General features: G+C 41.3%; 1 protein-coding gene across 1 annotated transcript; it reads right to left on the bottom strand.

Moving 5' to 3' along the window:
* Positions 1-1294: 1294 nt before the first annotated feature.
* On the bottom strand, positions 1295-17383 carry LOC106898343 (glucose 1,6-bisphosphate synthase-like; the record flags this gene model as incomplete). Its single annotated transcript, XM_014959535.1, has 9 exons — positions 1295-3720; positions 5985-6118; positions 7458-7647; positions 8168-8175; positions 10039-10228; positions 11002-11099; positions 14538-14718; positions 15879-15976; positions 17198-17383. Coding segments are annotated over 9 exons (1188 nt in total), but the record flags the coding sequence as incomplete, so codon positions are not given.
* Positions 17384-17413: the final 30 nt, after the last annotated feature.

The raw sequence follows: 17413 nt of genomic DNA, 5'->3' as shown, positions 1-17413 counted from the left end.
GGGAATAACACCAGGAATTTCAATGTCCAGGTTTCCTCCAGCTAGAGACATGGACACGTGCCATCAGGAGCTGCCCATCAGGGCGTCCTGCACATCGTAACGCACCTCAAGGTCTGCAACAGAAATACAGAGAATTTTATTTCTTAATTCTCTCTGTGGATGACACAAAGAAGCGTTTCCCCTCCTTAGAAGGAAGAGCTGGGTATTTAAAATTAAGGGAATTAGAGACCTGCTCAGGCAAGGTCCCAATTCTCCTGCAGCCCAAGGGAAAGCTGGCTCCTCGGAGCCGCATCCTGCTGGGATGCAGGGGGAGGACAGGGATGGTAGGACTGGCTCAGCACCCAGACAGGACACCATGGCAAACATGGAGCAGGAGCTACACCATCACGGGCTGTAGCTACAGCTGCCAGTCAAACTGTTCCACGTTAAACACCCTCCCTCCTCCTCCTCCACCAACTCGAGCCACGTCAGGAAGAATCCTTTGGAGGTGCAGAAGGAGAGACACCAATCACACTTGAAGTTATTTAAACCACAAACCAGATGCTGTATCACAACCAGAATAAAATATTCAACTACAACCTCTTTATCATCAACGTTCAACCTTGTACTTATTAAAGGTCCTGTCCCAGCCCCACAGAAACACAACTTTACCAAAGTCCGAGTGAGACAAGAGATGAAACCTGTCACATCAAAAAGAGAAAAAAAGACAAAAACAAGCCCTCCTAATTTTATTAGCAAATGCTACAAACAGATCATTGACCGTATGATTAGAGTTTTACGCCAATGACTTGCCACAGACCAACCTTTGAAAAGGCGTATTTTAACTGGAAGAGTCTCGTAAACAGCACCCGCAGCGCACTTTGATCTGTTCCCTGCTCCCTACTCGTGTCTGAAAAGCCTTTGTTCTTATCTGAAAAGTGGTAAAGAGCAGCTGAGAACCCAAAGGAGATTGTACACGAGCCAAATAAACTCATAACACGGCGTCTAACGAAGTTATAGGGCAAGGAAATAAGAGAATGACAGTCCTTCACAGTAACTGGAGAAAGGGAAGCAAGAGGAGAGGGAAGAGAGAAAGGTTCCACAAAAGGAACAGTATAAATATATCAAACAGTTCCAATACAGTAGGAAAACAACAGTAGCAGCAGCTTCAAAACAGCAAGAGTTATTATACCCTTTAAAATACATTCAACACATGGTGCCTGTTGCTGTCATTCCAAAAGCACTACTACACCTACAACTTACTGTAGCTCAACTCTTATCGACGAGGAGAATCCCAGACACTCAACTCCCCATATTCGGGGTTTGTTTTATTAAAGATATTTCTACTATAGACAGTTACCAACTTCTAAGAAGGTCGATTTGAAAACAAAACGGCCATTTTCTTCTGTACTGAATTTATAACGTTCACCTTCGGACACAAAGCAGATCTTTTCTGGGATGTTGCTCTCTGTAGGAGCACAAATAGAACTCACAAGACATAACTCTTAACTCTACCTGCTACAACACACACACAGAGTCGGCCTCTTCACATAAACTATGCTTTTTTACAGTGTTTTTGTTCAAAATTACGTTCCGAGTCACTTGTTCTCTCCTGAACTACTCGTAGGCCATTTAAAAAAAACAACATCTCAAACGCCCAAGGTTTTAATCCGCTGCCCACGGATCAAAAGGCAAGACCTCCTCCAAATTTAGTGCAGTCAGGATCTAGATCTGCACTTTTTTGGGGAAAAAATAGACAAAGGAGCAGCCAAAAATGCCTTTACACCTTCCAAGGCCTACTTTCCCCATCACCTCAGTCAAATGTACAATCAAAAAACAAAACAAAACACATTTTTTGGCATTAGATACAGTTCACTCAATCGCAGAACAAGTTGGAAATACCTTCTTTTAAAATACAAAATAAATAAATACCGGCGGCAAGTCAAAATTTGTGTGCAACACAGACCTCCTGCAGCACGTGTACATTCATATTACAGCGAAATATTCATCCAGGGTTATAGTGCAAAGCTGCTGTCAGCGTGAAATACCCGATACCTGCAGAGATGCAGAGACCTGGGTGCTCTTTAAAGCCACCCAGACACCACACACACACACAGACACACACAGACACACACAGACACACACACAAAACCCACCCCGCGCCATCAAGCTCTAAGGGTATAATCAGAGGGAGGATAAATTTAGAGATTTAACAATAAGGGCAAAACACTGGCTTTAACTTAAGTGCTTCTCGGGTTCTTTTCATGTAGCCTTTAATACGGTGGTTAATGTTCAGTTTTATGTTTCTTTTATTTAATTGCTGTAAAGTGACAGCGGGGAGATGGCCAGAATGTCACTGACTTTATTCTGAAGGCTTATATTAGCAATTTAGTAGTGCACATTAACAAGTTATTACCCTCAGTTAATCAATATGGAGGTTTTCTTGAATTGTTCTTTCAGTGAAAGCATCTTCCACAGTTTTATTTTGTGCCCAAACCAGGGCTTTTGTTTCCTGAAATCCTCAATATCTCCACGAGAATTTCTCTATCGGTCTGTTTTTTGGAAAAAGTGATTATCACTTTCTGCTCAAGCAAAAGTAGCAAATAGATCATGGGCAATTGTTAAAAATTTGCTCCAAAAGATGAAGAAGAGTATTTGCAAATCGCTATTCTAACAGAAATGAGCTTACAACACATGACAAAAAAATAAAATAATGATTTAGTAACTAAAAATAATCATCAGTGGTGTGTCTCACCTCTACTTTCTTCCATATTTTTTTTTAAATAGACAGTATGAGCTCAAGCCATCAAAACAAAAAAAGTCACTACCTGGAATTTTCACTCAAAGTTACTGAATTTCTGGGGGAAAAAAAAGCTTAAGAGCCTTCAGAGATGTGGGACAAAAAAGGGTTACGAAGCCTTGGGTGGTTAAAAAAGGCAATTTAAGGATGAAAAACCCATTCCTTTGGATGCCTTGGAAAGGCAGTAGGGAATTCAAAGCCCAGACCAGAGGTGGAACCACACGTGTTGCCGCTATTGTTTCATCGTCAAGGAAATATTAGAAGCTACACACAGGAAAGATACAACGCACCAAGAGCACCTTTAACAACAGAAGGATCCTTAAGGAGCTGCAAAAAAATGTCATATTGAACAAGTTGCCTAAAGAAGAAACGCTAAGCACCGAGCTCTACTTCAACAGGTTTTGGAAATGAAGACCTGTAACGACGATACCCGCACTCACGCACAACAGCTTGGAAGAAGCAGGCTTTTTTTTGTCAGTTCAGAGCTATTTTAAAGCCTTTTCACACAAAAGGTGTACCTGAAACTTAGTTTAAGACAAGATCTCCTGGTTAAGATCATCTGCCTTAAACCCACAAGGGCAGTTTGTTTGCATTGGTGCAGGTTAATGAGTCTTTTTGGTCAAAAGTGTTAATAATAAATTCCATCCTTTTCCTCTCCCTTCTTCTCCTTACTCCAATTTTCTAGCCCGGACTTTGGTGAAAAAATCTGACAAAAGGATGCTTCTTCTTTACAGAATAAAAACGGAGCTGTTTACCACACGTACACACACGCACACGTGTTAAATGGAGTTCTTGGTTCCTTTATTCAACACGACGAAGCCTCCCGGTGGGAGGAGCTCTAAGCAGAGCGCCAGACCAGTCCGTTTTTATCGGGCTCAAGAAAATTCTCAATCAAAGCTTCAATCAGCTTCCTCAGTTCTTCTTCCAGCACGTTTCTGTCACTAGAAAGAGAACAACCCCACGTCAGGTTATTGATAAATGCCAGGCATCTATTAAAAAAAGAAGAAAAACAAGGAAGATGCGATGGTGACGGACTCGCTCTGGTCTTTTTCTACCAGCATCAACGCGTAGAGACTCCAACCTTTAAAGCTACTTTCAATAAGGGCTATTTTAATAGTAATTTTAAATAATTTAACTAAACTGATGAAAAAAATAATGGCCACTAGAGGGCTCTAAGCTTGCAAAAAGACCTAACGACCAAAACCAACCCAAGGTTGGTCAGACAAGGACTGTAAATGGATTTAAAAGTAAGAATAAGCTACTAATGAAGAGGTAGATACTAGATATTCCTCTCTACGCGGCAGCCAGAGGGGTATCTGATTGTATTTTGACTAAAGTGTGGTTTAGGGAGGTTGAGTAATCAGGCAAAGAGTCACCACTCACAAGAGGACATTGAAATATACTGATCCTTTCCCTATTTAAATGCCCAGACATTAATTCAAGTTAAAAAGCCAACATCCGCATGCACAAACACTAACGGGTTGCAAAACTCCTTTAAAAATGCAAAAAAACCCTCTCCCACCCCCAAAGTCTCACTGGAGGGAGAGGAACTCAGGCTGATTTTAACAGAGAAAAGGCAAAACAGACTTATTTGCATCTGCTTTGTTCATTTGTGGAATTGGCAATATATTAGTGCCCTTCAGGTCACCACTTCCTTTAAAAGAAAATACCCCAAAACGCTGCAATAAAACTGACTTTCCTGATGTTCAGCTTTTAAGAATAATCAATAAACAGCAATTCAGAGAAATATTTGCAAAGCTATTAGGGAGAAGAATGCCTTTTGAGGTTCCTATAGACCATTTTATGCCTTGAACCAGAGAAGCCTGAAAGCTTTTCAATTTCATGTTCCAGATAATAATTGTCATTAACCATATTATCACTAAAATTAAAGGTCAATGTATTTTTCTGACTTACCAGAGTGAAAGGCAGCAGGAGCCCAAATGAGGCATCAAACCATCCTCATATATTTTGTTTTCCCTCCCCGTTACTCTTACTCCTCTTGCCCTCACCTTAAGATTAGGTTAAGAGTAATATTTCTAGCATTTATTTCTTCCCTTTGCCTCAATTATATTTTACCTTTTCTTCAGCTTTTACATCAAACAGTACCTTGCCCATTCCCAGCTCCAGGGAAGCCCGTTCTAACTGAAGTAAGAATTTCCATATCCATGTAAAAAAGCAGCACGTTCATAGGCCAGACAATGGGAAAGACCAAATAAATACAGGATTCTGGCAATTCAGAAAATTGGGATGTAAAACTCCTACCACTTCTCTGACCTCCTGTTATTCCACGGTCAATTCAGAACAATTTCAAACAGGATTCAAAAGATGGGCCCTACCAACGTTAATGCCCTTCATCTAGCAACAAACTACATTTTAAAGAATATTTAAATATTTAAAGCTATGGAAAGCTGTCCAGGCATGGATCTGCGTATCCCCTCACATGCCCATTTCACAAGCAAAGGGAATGTGCCACTCACTGTCCACTGCCCACCTAAATCTGACCAAAACATTCAATGAGGAAAATACGTTCACCCTGAATTCCTGCCAATAAGTTAAAATAAATTCTGTATCAGAGACCCTTTTATGTTATTTTCAAGTCTCTGCTCCACAGGAATGTTGGGACACAAGTCTAAATGGAGAGGTACTCACAGGATTTAGGTTAGGAGTCCAGTTCAAGAGCCTGCTTCTCTCCATTAGCTAGACACAGGCTCTTCATTTACACTCAATTTCCATGGTGTAAATATACCCTATATTTTTTCCCTCCTTTTAAACTGGAAGAAGCTCAATCCATCTGGCTGTCGAAAGGGGACAGAGCTCTAGTTAATATCCAGTAGCTCAGAGCAACCCACCAGATCCCCAAATGCAACAGGAATCCACCTGGGTTTAAGCACATTTCCTAGCAGCAACGCAACTTCATCACTTTTTTAATTCTAAGTGAATGAGGATTTGGGTTAATAAAAGAAGTCTCCTACTGTAGAACATGCTGAAAATTCAGTTCCTTGTCTTATCCACTATAGAGGGCATCCCTTATGGGCAGGAATGTGCATCACTGGCCAGTTTAACAGGCTGGAAGAATGAACTGAGGCTCAGGTCTCCAAGGAGGCAGCAGAGGAATCCCCATCCACGCAGGGAAATCGATGCTCAAATCCTGACTTTTCAACCCAAAAGGCATCTTGCAAGGGGTGCACGTGGACCTGCTACTGACCTCTGCTCGGGCAGCGCGCACATCTCAGCGTAGTATTTGATCTTTGGTTCCGTTCCACTCGTCCGGAGGGTGGCAACACAACCGTTTTGAAAGGTAAAAGTGATCATCTGACTGCTTTTACTCACTGGCAGCACCTACAGAAACAACAAAATATTACTACAAAACACCCCAACTAACACAAAAGTGGGGGGTTGGGTTTGTTTTATTCAAAACCGCTCTAGTGGGAGGTGTCCCTGCCCATGGCAGGGGGGGTTGGAATTCGATGATCTTTGAGGTCTCTTCCAACCCTGACCATTCTATGATTCTATGAAAAAAATAAAATATTTAGTACATACAAAGCTAAATAAACATACTGAAATCCTCTCAGGTTACATCCATCAGCCAATAGAAGAGACTAGAACAAGTTATTTCAGCCTGAAAGGCCCATCACCTACATCAGAGTCAGTATTTCAGGATAACATTGGAATTCCAACACCTAGAAGCCTGTTAGGCAGCTAAAGAGCTGCAGAAGCATCAGGCTCACTTCAATTCTTCTTTGGAAAGGGTCAACCCTTCTTTGGAAAGGGTCTTTAGTATTATAGCACATGTTCATCGTGATCAAAACAGCAATAGCAAAAATTTTACTAATGGTCACAAAGGAGACTAATGAAGATCCTCTGTGCTGGTGGAGGAAAAAGGAGGGGAAGTACGTTTGCTGTCACCTCTATATAATTTGGTCAGAAAGCATTAAGGAACTTACCTCTAGCTTTACCTCCTGCACTCCTGCTTTAAATTATTACATTTTTAAAAACTAATTTCAGTATAATACTACATTGGCAGCACCTTAACACAGCTAGGATTTTGTCAAGTTTTCCATTGTAAAGATCTCTTTTCAGAAGTCAAAACTACAACTTGGTGGGGAGAAAAAAGCTTTCTGGGGCAAAACTGGATAAAAGTTGACTTACAAAACCTTAAGTCAATGAGGGTTTTTCAGCCTATTTTTTCCTAACTATTTCTTAAGTGTGGAGAGAGGAAAAAAAATGAGCTTAAAGACTAGATATACAGTCAATTTATTATTACACTGTCTCAACCCTGTTAGCTCCTCCTGTCAAGCAAAAGCAATAGATTCTGGAAAATTTCGTCCCTGGCTGTGTTTAAGGGACGTTCAGATGTGGTACTGAGGGACATGGTGTAGGGGAGGACTTTGTAGAGTAGGGTAGATGGTTGGACTCGATGATCCCAAGGGTCTCTTCCAACCTCAATGATTCTATGATTCTATGAATTAATAAAGTTCACTCATTGTTATATTAAAATAATTAACACAATAGCCAAGTCATTTCATATTTAAGCCGTATTCTCCCAGTAAAACAGCCTTAATTGAGGATGGTAATTTTACTGCCATCTGAGTTGACACAGTAGATCTTTCTGCGTAGTTCTTGGTGGATTTAACTTTCAAAACCAGATCCTCTCCTGCAAAAATACTCTGTAACTCACCGATTTCTTATTGGGCTGGCTGCTGTCATAGCCAGTGGTGATATCTCGTACGTGTAAAATATTGTAAATGCCACAACATTTGGGATAAGATTCGGGGGCATCGAAGTTCCGAAGTTTCTCAAATATCCTCTTGATAGTAGGAGGATCGTAGCACAAGAAATAAGAAGTCTTCGATATGTGATATCCATACCTAAAAGTAGATTAACATTTTTCAGTTACAAGATTGGGAAGTTTTCTGCTCATTTGGTATCTAAAGAAAGCCCCTGTTTGGTAAAAACAATAACAGAAAAAAAGAAAGCAGTTCTCACAGCTGTGGAAATGGGTATTTATAGGGTAACGTTTGGACTCTGAAGCAGATTTTACTGTATTACTCAGAGTATCTTAAGCTCTTTTTAAATTCAAGCAAATGTTTCAGTTCCAAAGAAATAAAAGCCAACCATTTGGCCGAGTGCAGCCTTGGTAGCCCTCAGGACATTTAATATGCAGTATCATTCCCACACCAGCAAAAATTGTCTGCTGTGGCCACGTGAGCAGCCACAACAACAGATTATTTCAACAGCCTCCAAGGAATGTGATGGATTATTTCAAAGTTAAATCTGCTATCCCCAAGCAGAGCTAATGCAAGCGCTCGCTGGGTGCAGCAATCATGTTTGCACAGTGAAATTTAAGCTTTTCTTCACTATATTCCACCCACTCCTCATTCCACAAACCTGCTTCTCTGCAGGTTAAAAAAAATAAGAGTGACTGGGAGATCATAGAATGGTTTAGGTTGGAAAGGACCTTGAAGATCATCTTGTTCCAACCCTCTGTCGCGTCTCGTTTCAAGTTTCTAAGGGCCACAGGCTGTCTTTCTGTGGAAAAGGAATGGAATATATGATTTGCTGTAACTCTGCTGCTAATCCCATTAATGCACAGGAACTTCTGCTGATGAGCTGGGCTTATTTTGTCAAAATTAGGTTGACAGTTGGATAAGATGATCTTTAAGGTCCCTTCCAACCTAGAAGATTCTGTGATTCTGTGACTTTTAACTCCGACATAAACATGTTCCTTGTTCTATTTTTGTGAATTGTGTCCACAGCTATTGAACACAGGCCATTCCTTTAACCTAAATCTCTGCAAGAAGAGCACATGATCTTCTAACAACCCTCAGGCTGTGTTTCAGTGAAAATATTAAGCGTTTAAATAGAGGCACACGGACCACAACTAAGATCTAACCACCCATCAGAGGTAAGAGAATTTATATAGCATGAATCAAATAAAAGAGAAAAGTTTGCCCTGGTGGATCCATATGCAAAATTCTATTCTCTCTCAATTTACTGCAGAAACATGGTAAAAAGGTCCTCTTTAGTCCTTTGGGATATATGATATTTAAGTGGCAGCTGTAGTACCAAAGATCACAGTCCATAACAGCACCAGAAAAAAACAACTTAGAATGAGAAAACATCTGAGGGACAAACTAAAAACATTTACTAGATTATTCTCAGCTGTAGTACCAAAGATCACAGTCCATAACAGCACCAGAAAAAAACAACTTAGAATGAGAAAACATCTAGTATTTCAGGATAACATTGGAATTCCAACACCTAGAAGCCTGTTAGGCAGCTAAAGAGCTGCAGAAGCATCAGGCTCACTTCAATTCTTCTTTGGAAAGGGTCAACCCTTCTTTGGAAAGGGTCTTTAGTATTATAGCACATGTTCATCGTGATCAAAACAGCAATAGCAAAAATTTTACTAATGGTCACAAAGGAGACTAATGAAGATCCTCTGTGCTGGTGGAGGAAAAAGGAGGGGAAGTACGTTTGCTGTCACCTCTATATAATTTGGTCAGAAAGCATTAAGGAACTTACCTCTAGCTTTACCTCCTGCACTCCTGCTTTAAATTATTACATTTTTAAAAACTAATTTCAGTATAATACTACATTGGCAGCACCTTAACACAGCTAGGATTTTGTCAAGTTTTCCATTGTAAAGATCTCTTTTCAGAAGTCAAAACTACAACTTGGTGGGGAGAAAAAAGCTTTCTGGGGCAAAACTGGATAAAAGTTGACTTACAAAACCTTAAGTCAATGAGGGTTTTTCAGCCTATTTTTTCCTAACTATTTCTTAAGTGTGGAGAGAGGAAAAAAAATGAGCTTAAAGACTAGATATACAGTCAATTTATTATTACACTGTCTCAACCCTGTTAGCTCCTCCTGTCAAGCAAAAGCAATAGATTCTGGAAAATTTCGTCCCTGGCTGTGTTTAAGGGACGTTCAGATGTGGTACTGAGGGACATGGTGTAGGGGAGGACTTTGTAGAGTAGGGTAGATGGTTGGACTCGATGATCCCAAGGGTCTCTTCCAACCTCAATGATTCTATGATTCTATGAATTAATAAAGTTCACTCATTGTTATATTAAAATAATTAACACAATAGCCAAGTCATTTCATATTTAAGCCGTATTCTCCCAGTAAAACAGCCTTAATTGAGGATGGTAATTTTACTGCCATCTGAGTTGACACAGTAGATCTTTCTGCGTAGTTCTTGGTGGATTTAACTTTCAAAACCAGATCCTCTCCTGCAAAAATACTCTGTAACTCACCGATTTCTTATTGGGCTGGCTGCTGTCATAGCCAGTGGTGATATCTCGTACGTGTAAAATATTGTAAATGCCACAACATTTGGGATAAGATTCGGGGGCATCGAAGTTCCGAAGTTTCTCAAATATCCTCTTGATAGTAGGAGGATCGTAGCACAAGAAATAAGAAGTCTTCGATATGTGATATCCATACCTAAAAGCAGATTAACATTTTCAGTTACAAGATTGGGAAGTTTTCTGCTCATTTGGTATCTAAAGAAAGCCCCTGTTTGGTAAAAACAATAACAGAAAAAAAGAAAGCAGTTCTCACAGCTGTGGAAATGGGTATTTATAGGGTAACGTTTGGACTCTGAAGCAGATTTTACTGTATTACTCAGAGTATCTTAAGCTCTTTTCAAATTCAAGCAAATGTTTCAGTTCCAAAGAAATAAAAGCCAACCATTTGGCCAAGTGCAGCCTTGGTAGCCCTCAGGACATTTAATATGCAGTATCATTCCCACACCAGCAAAAATTATCTGCTGTGGCCACACGAGCAGCCACAACAAGAGATTATTTCAAGGAAAGGTGATGGATTATTTCATCCAAGTTAAAACTGCTCTCCCCAAGCAGAGCTAATGCAAGCACTTGCTGGGTGCAGCAATCATGTTTGCATGGTGAAATTTAAGTTGTCCTACACTTAATCTCAGCCACAGAGAAAGAGCAGTTTGACTCTGGCACCTCAGGACTTTCAACGTGTATCAGAACAGGTTTTTATCAGGAAACTGCACAAGCACAATATCAGAATCAGGAATTTATATATCATTTATGATGATAGTTGGCAAGTGGATTTGATGAGAGCAAAACACCAATACCAGTAACTCCAAAGAACAAAAATAGCCCTTCTGTGTTTATTTTTATAACTAAGATCACTTCTTTTTCGGTGTATTTCTCCCCCACAGTCCTCTACATTTTATTACATTAATGCACATACCAATAGACTCTTCAAACGCAAAGAGAACTTCTTTTCCAGTATCTAGGAGATATTTTACTCTACTTCCAATCCATTTAAAACCAGGGAGTGTTTCCTGAAACAGAAAAAGAGAATGCATTAAATACCCATTTTCCTATTTAGTTTCAAGTTCAAGAAGACAGTGTAGCCACTATTCCATTCACCTCCAGGATGCTTCATCGAATGGGAATCTTCTATGCTAGACTTGGAAGTTCAGGAAAAAAATTTGAGGTCTCAAATGTAAAAAAAAAAGAAAGAAAAATGAATCATTCTGAATTCTAGGGTCAATGGGAAAGACTGTAGAGTCAAAATACTGAAGCTGAAGAGCATTTATCTTGAAATAATTTCCCTGAATGTAAATCTAATTAATTGACCAACAGAATAGGGACAGTAAAGACAAACATTAGACAAGTTGTAACTTAAGTGCAGATTATGAATCTAAGACAAAGAGTCACAGAACAGCATTTTATTAGTGAATATTCAACTAGAACATGAATATCAAATCAAGGAGCAAGTGTGTTCAAGAGACTGTGCCTCCAAGATCAGATAAGATCTTCCATGGTGCTCATCAGATGATACAAAGTTATTCAAAAGGAAAAGTTCCAGAAACATAAACAGCAATTTTGGGTGATGGGAGGGAAAAGTGTTCTTCAAATCACACAAAAGCAGTCAAAAGCTTCGAAAGAATCCTTCTTGAAGAGAAGGAATCTGGTTTAGTGGGAGGTGTCCCTGCCCACGGCAGGAGGGTTGGAACTCGATGATCTTTTAGGTCCCTTCCAACTCCAACCACTCTATGATTCTACAAAGAGGGGAAACATTTAGAGGAGACCAAGGAGTTCTGTAAATTCCTAGCTGTTTTTTAGTCAAATATTTCCCTTCCCAGAAAAAAAAAATAAACATGAACAGTATTTAGTGAGACAATTAAATTCACTACAAGAAAGTGATATTCAACCTGGTGGGAGGTGTCCCTGCCCACGGCAGGAGGGTTGGAACTCGATGATCTTTTAGGTCCCTTCCAACTCCAACCACTCTATGATTCTACAAAGAGGGGAAACATTTAGAGGAGACCAAGGAGTTCTGTAAATTCCTAGCTGTTTTCTAGTCAAATATTTCCCTTCCCAGGAAAAAAAAATTAAACACGAACAGTATTTAGTGAGATAATTAAATTCACTACAAGACAGTGATATTCAACCCGATTAAGTGTATCTGGACAGTCACTCAAACAGTTTTCAGAGCTGCTTTCAATTTTAGTTTTTAATTCGTCATTGTTTGGCAAAATATTTTTTTTCCTATTGCACATGGATTTATTTAAGATGTGAATTAAATAAGACCTGTGACTTTGCATGTTTGTGCTAAGCTTTAGAGCACTTGCTTCCCTTATGGGTAATGTTCAACAGTCACAGAAATCACAGCAAGTACTCACGGCAGGAGGGTTGGAACTCGATGATCTTTTAGGTCCCTTCCAACTCCAACCACTCTATGATTCTACAAAGAGGGGAAACATTTAGAGGAGACCAAGGAGTTCTGTAAATTCCTAGCTGTTTTCTAGTCAAATATTTCCCTTCCCAGGAAAAAAAAATTAAACACGAACAGTATTTAGTGAGATAATTAAATTCACTACAAGACAGTGATATTCAACCCGATTAAGTGTATCTGGACAGTCACTCAAACAGTTTTCAGAGCTGCTTTCAATTTTAGTTTTTAATTCGTCATTGTTTGGCAAAATATTTTTTTTCCTATTGCACATGGATTTATTTAAGATGTGAATTAAATAAGACCTGTGACTTTGCATGTTTGTGCTAAGCTTTAGAGCACTTGCTTCCCTTATGGGTAATGTTCAACAGTCACAGAAATCACAGCAAGTACTTAATTTGAACACAAGAATTAAAATAATCAATGTCAGTCTCCATGGGCATCCCCTCATTTGCTTTTTTAGCAAGTCCTTAATGAAACTACATGAAAGACCTGACCATAAGAGTTCCTCTCTCCATCACAATTCGAAGTAAAACCAGATTTAAAACCTCATAGTGATCTGGGCACCTGAAGGAACACTGTGACCTGTGTTTGTTACAAATCCATCAAAAAGCATTCAATTTTTGCAGTAAACACACTAAGTTGCCCACACTAGAAGAACCTGTCCTGAGGAAAATAGCCAAGACAAAGGCATTTCTATTACATGTAATTTAGATTTTAATTTGTGTCACCTGTTAGAGCCTCCTTGCAGCTTTGCATTCACTGTAATGTGCATTGAGAAACATTGCAGATGCTGAAATCAGGCTTTTCTATGTAAAAAGCACTCTCTGCAAGTTGGAATCTTAATTTGAACACAAGAATTAAAATAATCACTGTCAGTCTGCAGGGGCATCCCCCCATTTGCTTTTTTAGCAAGTCCTTAATGAAATTACATGAAAGACCTGACCATAAGAGTTCCTCTCTCCATCACAATTCGAAGTAAAACCAGATTTAAAACCTCATAGTGATCTGGGCACCTGAAGGAACACTGTGACCTGTGTTTGTTACAAATCCATCAAAAAGCATTCAATTTTTGCAGTAAACACACTAAGTTGCCCACACTAGAAGAACCTGTCCTGAGGAAAATAGCCAAGACAAAGGCATTTCTATTACGTGTAATTTAGATTTTAATTTGTGTCACCTGTTAGAGCCTCCTTGCAGCTTTGCATTCACTGTAACGTTCACTGAGAAACACTGCAGATGCTGAAATCAGGTTTTTCTACGTAAAAAGCACTCTCTGCAAGTTGGAACGTGTTAATTCTATGATTCTATGACACGTTTCTGAGCAACCTGTAGACCTCTTTGGCAGTGGCGTTGGACAAGATGATCTCCAGACGTCCCTTCCAACCCCGTAGCATTCTGTGATTCTGTGAAAAGTCCCAGCCAAAAGACTGGAATTTATCTATTTTTCATTTTATAATGTCATAAGTGAGGTGGGAAGATAAAGAACCCCAGAATGAGATGGGGTTGGAAGGGACCTCTGGAGACCCCCTAGCCCAACCCCCTGCCAAAGCAGGTCCACCCAGAGCAGGTTGCACAGGAACGTGTCCAGGAGGGTTTTGAAGGTCTCCAGAAGGAGACTCCACCACCTCTCTGGGCAGCCTCTGCCAGGGCTCTGCCACCCTCAAAGCAAAGAAGTTCCTCCTCATGTTTAGGTGGAACTTCTTGTAAGTTTGTGCCCATTTCCTCTTGTCCTGTCCCTGGGCACCACTGAAAAAAGACTGGCCCCATCCTCCTGACACCCACCCTTGAAGGATTTAGAGGTGTTGATCAGATCCCCCCTCAGCCTTCTCTTCTCCAGACTAAAAAGCCCCAAGTCCCTCAGCCTTTCCTCATCAGAGAAATGTTCTAGTCCCCTCATCATCTCTGTAGTCTTTTGCTGTCCCCTCTCCAGCAGTTCCCTGTCTTCTGGAACTGGGGAGCCCAGAACTGGACCCAGTGCTCCAGAACACGAGAATCAGATTTTCCTCTGCCAAAATGCCATCATAAACCCCACACCTACTTCAAAGTGAAATCCCTCTTTAAGCGCAATCGCCCTCAAGATTTTCGAGGAGACGGTGGTCGCCAACATGTAAACGTTCTTCACATCAGCATCTTCAGAGCAGTTTTCCTTCCAGCAAGAAAACATCCACCACCCAAACAAAGCCGCCAGCTCGTTGCCCGTGAAGACCTTCCAGCAGCCACTGAGGAAAGGATAAAAAATATAAGAGTGTTTTCATGTTTTCCAGGAGGATCCACTCAGGGGGAGATGCTTTCTGCAGTCACTGGAACAACAGGAATCTCAGCACACGATTCACAAGCTGCTCTATACGAAGCCATTGAACTACCAGGACTCCACATTTTTCACATCTCAATGATTTACAAGCCCAGCGCGTTCCGTTCGCAAGCAAAGATAGGAATCAAGTATTTAAAAACCAGCTCGGGTCTTTTTAATTAATCAAACACAATTAGAGCAGTCTATACATTGCAGTCAGGCAAGGCCTGAGCAACTGCACTGTTATAGACAGTTACTTACACAACGATCAGAATTTTGGCCTGTTAGTGGAAGAAAAATAATTGCTATTCAATATGAAGAAACGAGGGAAAAACAAAACAACAACAAAGAGTTGACAACAGCAAATTGGGCAGAGAGAGCAGAGAGGAACCTGATGGACTTCAACAAAGACAAGTGTAGGGTGCTGCACCTGGGGAGGAATAACCCCATGGACCAGGAGAGGTTGGGGGGGACCTGCTGGAGAGCAGCTCTGAGGAGAAAGACCTGGGAGTCCTGGTGGACAACAGGATGCCCATGATCCAGCAACAGGCCCTGATGGCCAAGAAGGCCAAGGGCATCCTGGGGGGCATCAGGAAGAGTGTGACTAGCAGGTCGGGGGACTACTGGCAAGTATTTCATCTAATCTTTTCTGACTTATACACTGATTTTCTTAAAATACATTATTTCAGGTGGATCTACACCAAAAGATGAAGCTGGCAAGAAAAATATCCAAACAGCTAAGTCACAACAGGGAATTGAGGGCTGAAGGTGTGAACCTGTCTACTATTTGGGGACATTTTGTGATTTTTCATTACCTCTTCTGCAGAAAGAAAGAAAATAAAAGATGGATCACTTACTTCTCCTGTTGTTCTGCCACTGCTAGTCTGTCTGCATCTGGGTCGGTGGCCACTACTACTCTAGCGTTTTCTTTCTCTGCAAGCCTCAGGGACAACTCCAATATCCAAACAGCTAAGTCACAACAGGGAACAGAGGGCTGAATGTGTGAACCTGTCTATTATTTGGGGACATTTTGTGATTTTTCATTACCTCTTCTGCAGAAAGAAAGAAAATAAAAGATGAATCACTTACTTCTCCTGTTGTTCTGCCACTGCTAGTCTGTCTGCATCTGGGTCGGTGGCCACTACTACTCTAGCGTTTTCTTTCTCTGCAAGCCTCAGGGACAACTCCTGGTGGGAAAAGAGGAAGAGGGGAAAAAAAAAAATCATAAGAGCAAATAAATTCACAGTTTTCCTACTTATATATAACATGCAGTGAAAGAAAAATCTCATATGGATTGACAATGTATTAACACAGCTGAAAGCCAGGTACTGCCTGTTCTCTTCCCCAAAAGACTCCATGACTAGTGACATAGAGTCTAGTTGGAGGTCTCTAACAAGTGGTGTTCCCCAGGGGTCAGTACTGGGTCCAGTCCTCTTCAATATATTCATCGATGACTTGAGTGAGGGAAGAGAGTGTCCCCTCAGCACGTTTGCTTGTGACACCAAAGTGGGAGTGGTGGCTGACACACAAGAAGGCTGGGCAACCATCCAGTGAGACCTGGACAGACTAGAGAGTTGGGGGTAGAGGACCATTCAGCAAGGGCAAGTGTAGGGTCCTGCACCTGGGGAGGAATAACCCCATGGACCAGGACAGGTTGGGGGGGACCTGCTGGAGAGCAGCTCTGGAGAAAAAGACCTGGGAGTCCTGGTCATTAACAGGATGACCATAAGCCAGCAATGGGCTTTGCCCAATGGTCTCCTGGGGGGCATCAAGAAGAGCATGGGCAGCAGGTGGAGGGAGGTCATCCTGCCCCTCTGCTCTGCCCTGGGGAGGCCCCAGCTGGAGCACTGGGACCAGTTCTGGGCTCCCCAGTTCCAGAAGGACAGGGAACTGCTGGAGAGGGGACAGCAGAGGGCTACAAAGATGATGAGGGGCCTGGAGCATCTCTCTGATGAGGAGAGGCTGAGGGACTTGGGGCTTTTCAGTCTGGAGAAGAGAAGACTGAGGGGGGATCTGATCAACACCTCTAAATCCTTCAAGGGTGGGTGTCAGGAGGATGGGGCCAGGCTTTTTTCAGTGGTGCCCAGGGACAGGACAAGAGGAAATGGGCACAAACTTGTGCATAAGAAGTTCCACCTCAACGTGAGGAGGAACTTCTTCCCTGTGAGGGTGGCAGAGCCCTGGAAGAAGCTTCCCAGAGAGGTGGTGGAGTCTCCTTCTCTGAAGATATTCAAACCCCACCTGGACACGTTCCTGTGGGACCTGCTCTGGGTGGACCTACTCTGGCAATGGGGTTGGACTAGATGATCTCCAGAGGTCCCTTCCAACCCCAGATCATTCTGTGGTTTGTTTTTCAATCCAAACACAGAAAAGCTCATAGAAATCTGATGATGTAGAAAGAAAAATACCAGCACAGATTCTCCTTCTTCAGGATTTGGGCATTTTACTGTAGAAAAGTCTGGATCTGGATCTTTTTGTTCAGGGACTGGAATGGGAGGCTGAAAACCAAACGTCTTGAAAGCCAACTGCACGTAGTCATGTCCAACTCCATGGAAAGAGGTATGAACAAACTTCAGATTTGTTTGCACATTTAGCTCCCTGAGAAGGGAAAAAAAAAAAAAAAA

The sequence above is a fragment of the Calidris pugnax genome, unplaced genomic scaffold, assembly GCF_001431845.1.
Source record: "Calidris pugnax isolate Ruff unplaced genomic scaffold, ASM143184v1 scaffold319, whole genome shotgun sequence".
Lineage (NCBI taxonomy): Eukaryota > Metazoa > Chordata > Aves > Charadriiformes > Scolopacidae > Calidris > Calidris pugnax.
The sequence above is the reverse complement of the archived record's forward strand: the minus strand, read 5'-3'. Positions and strand labels throughout refer to the sequence as shown.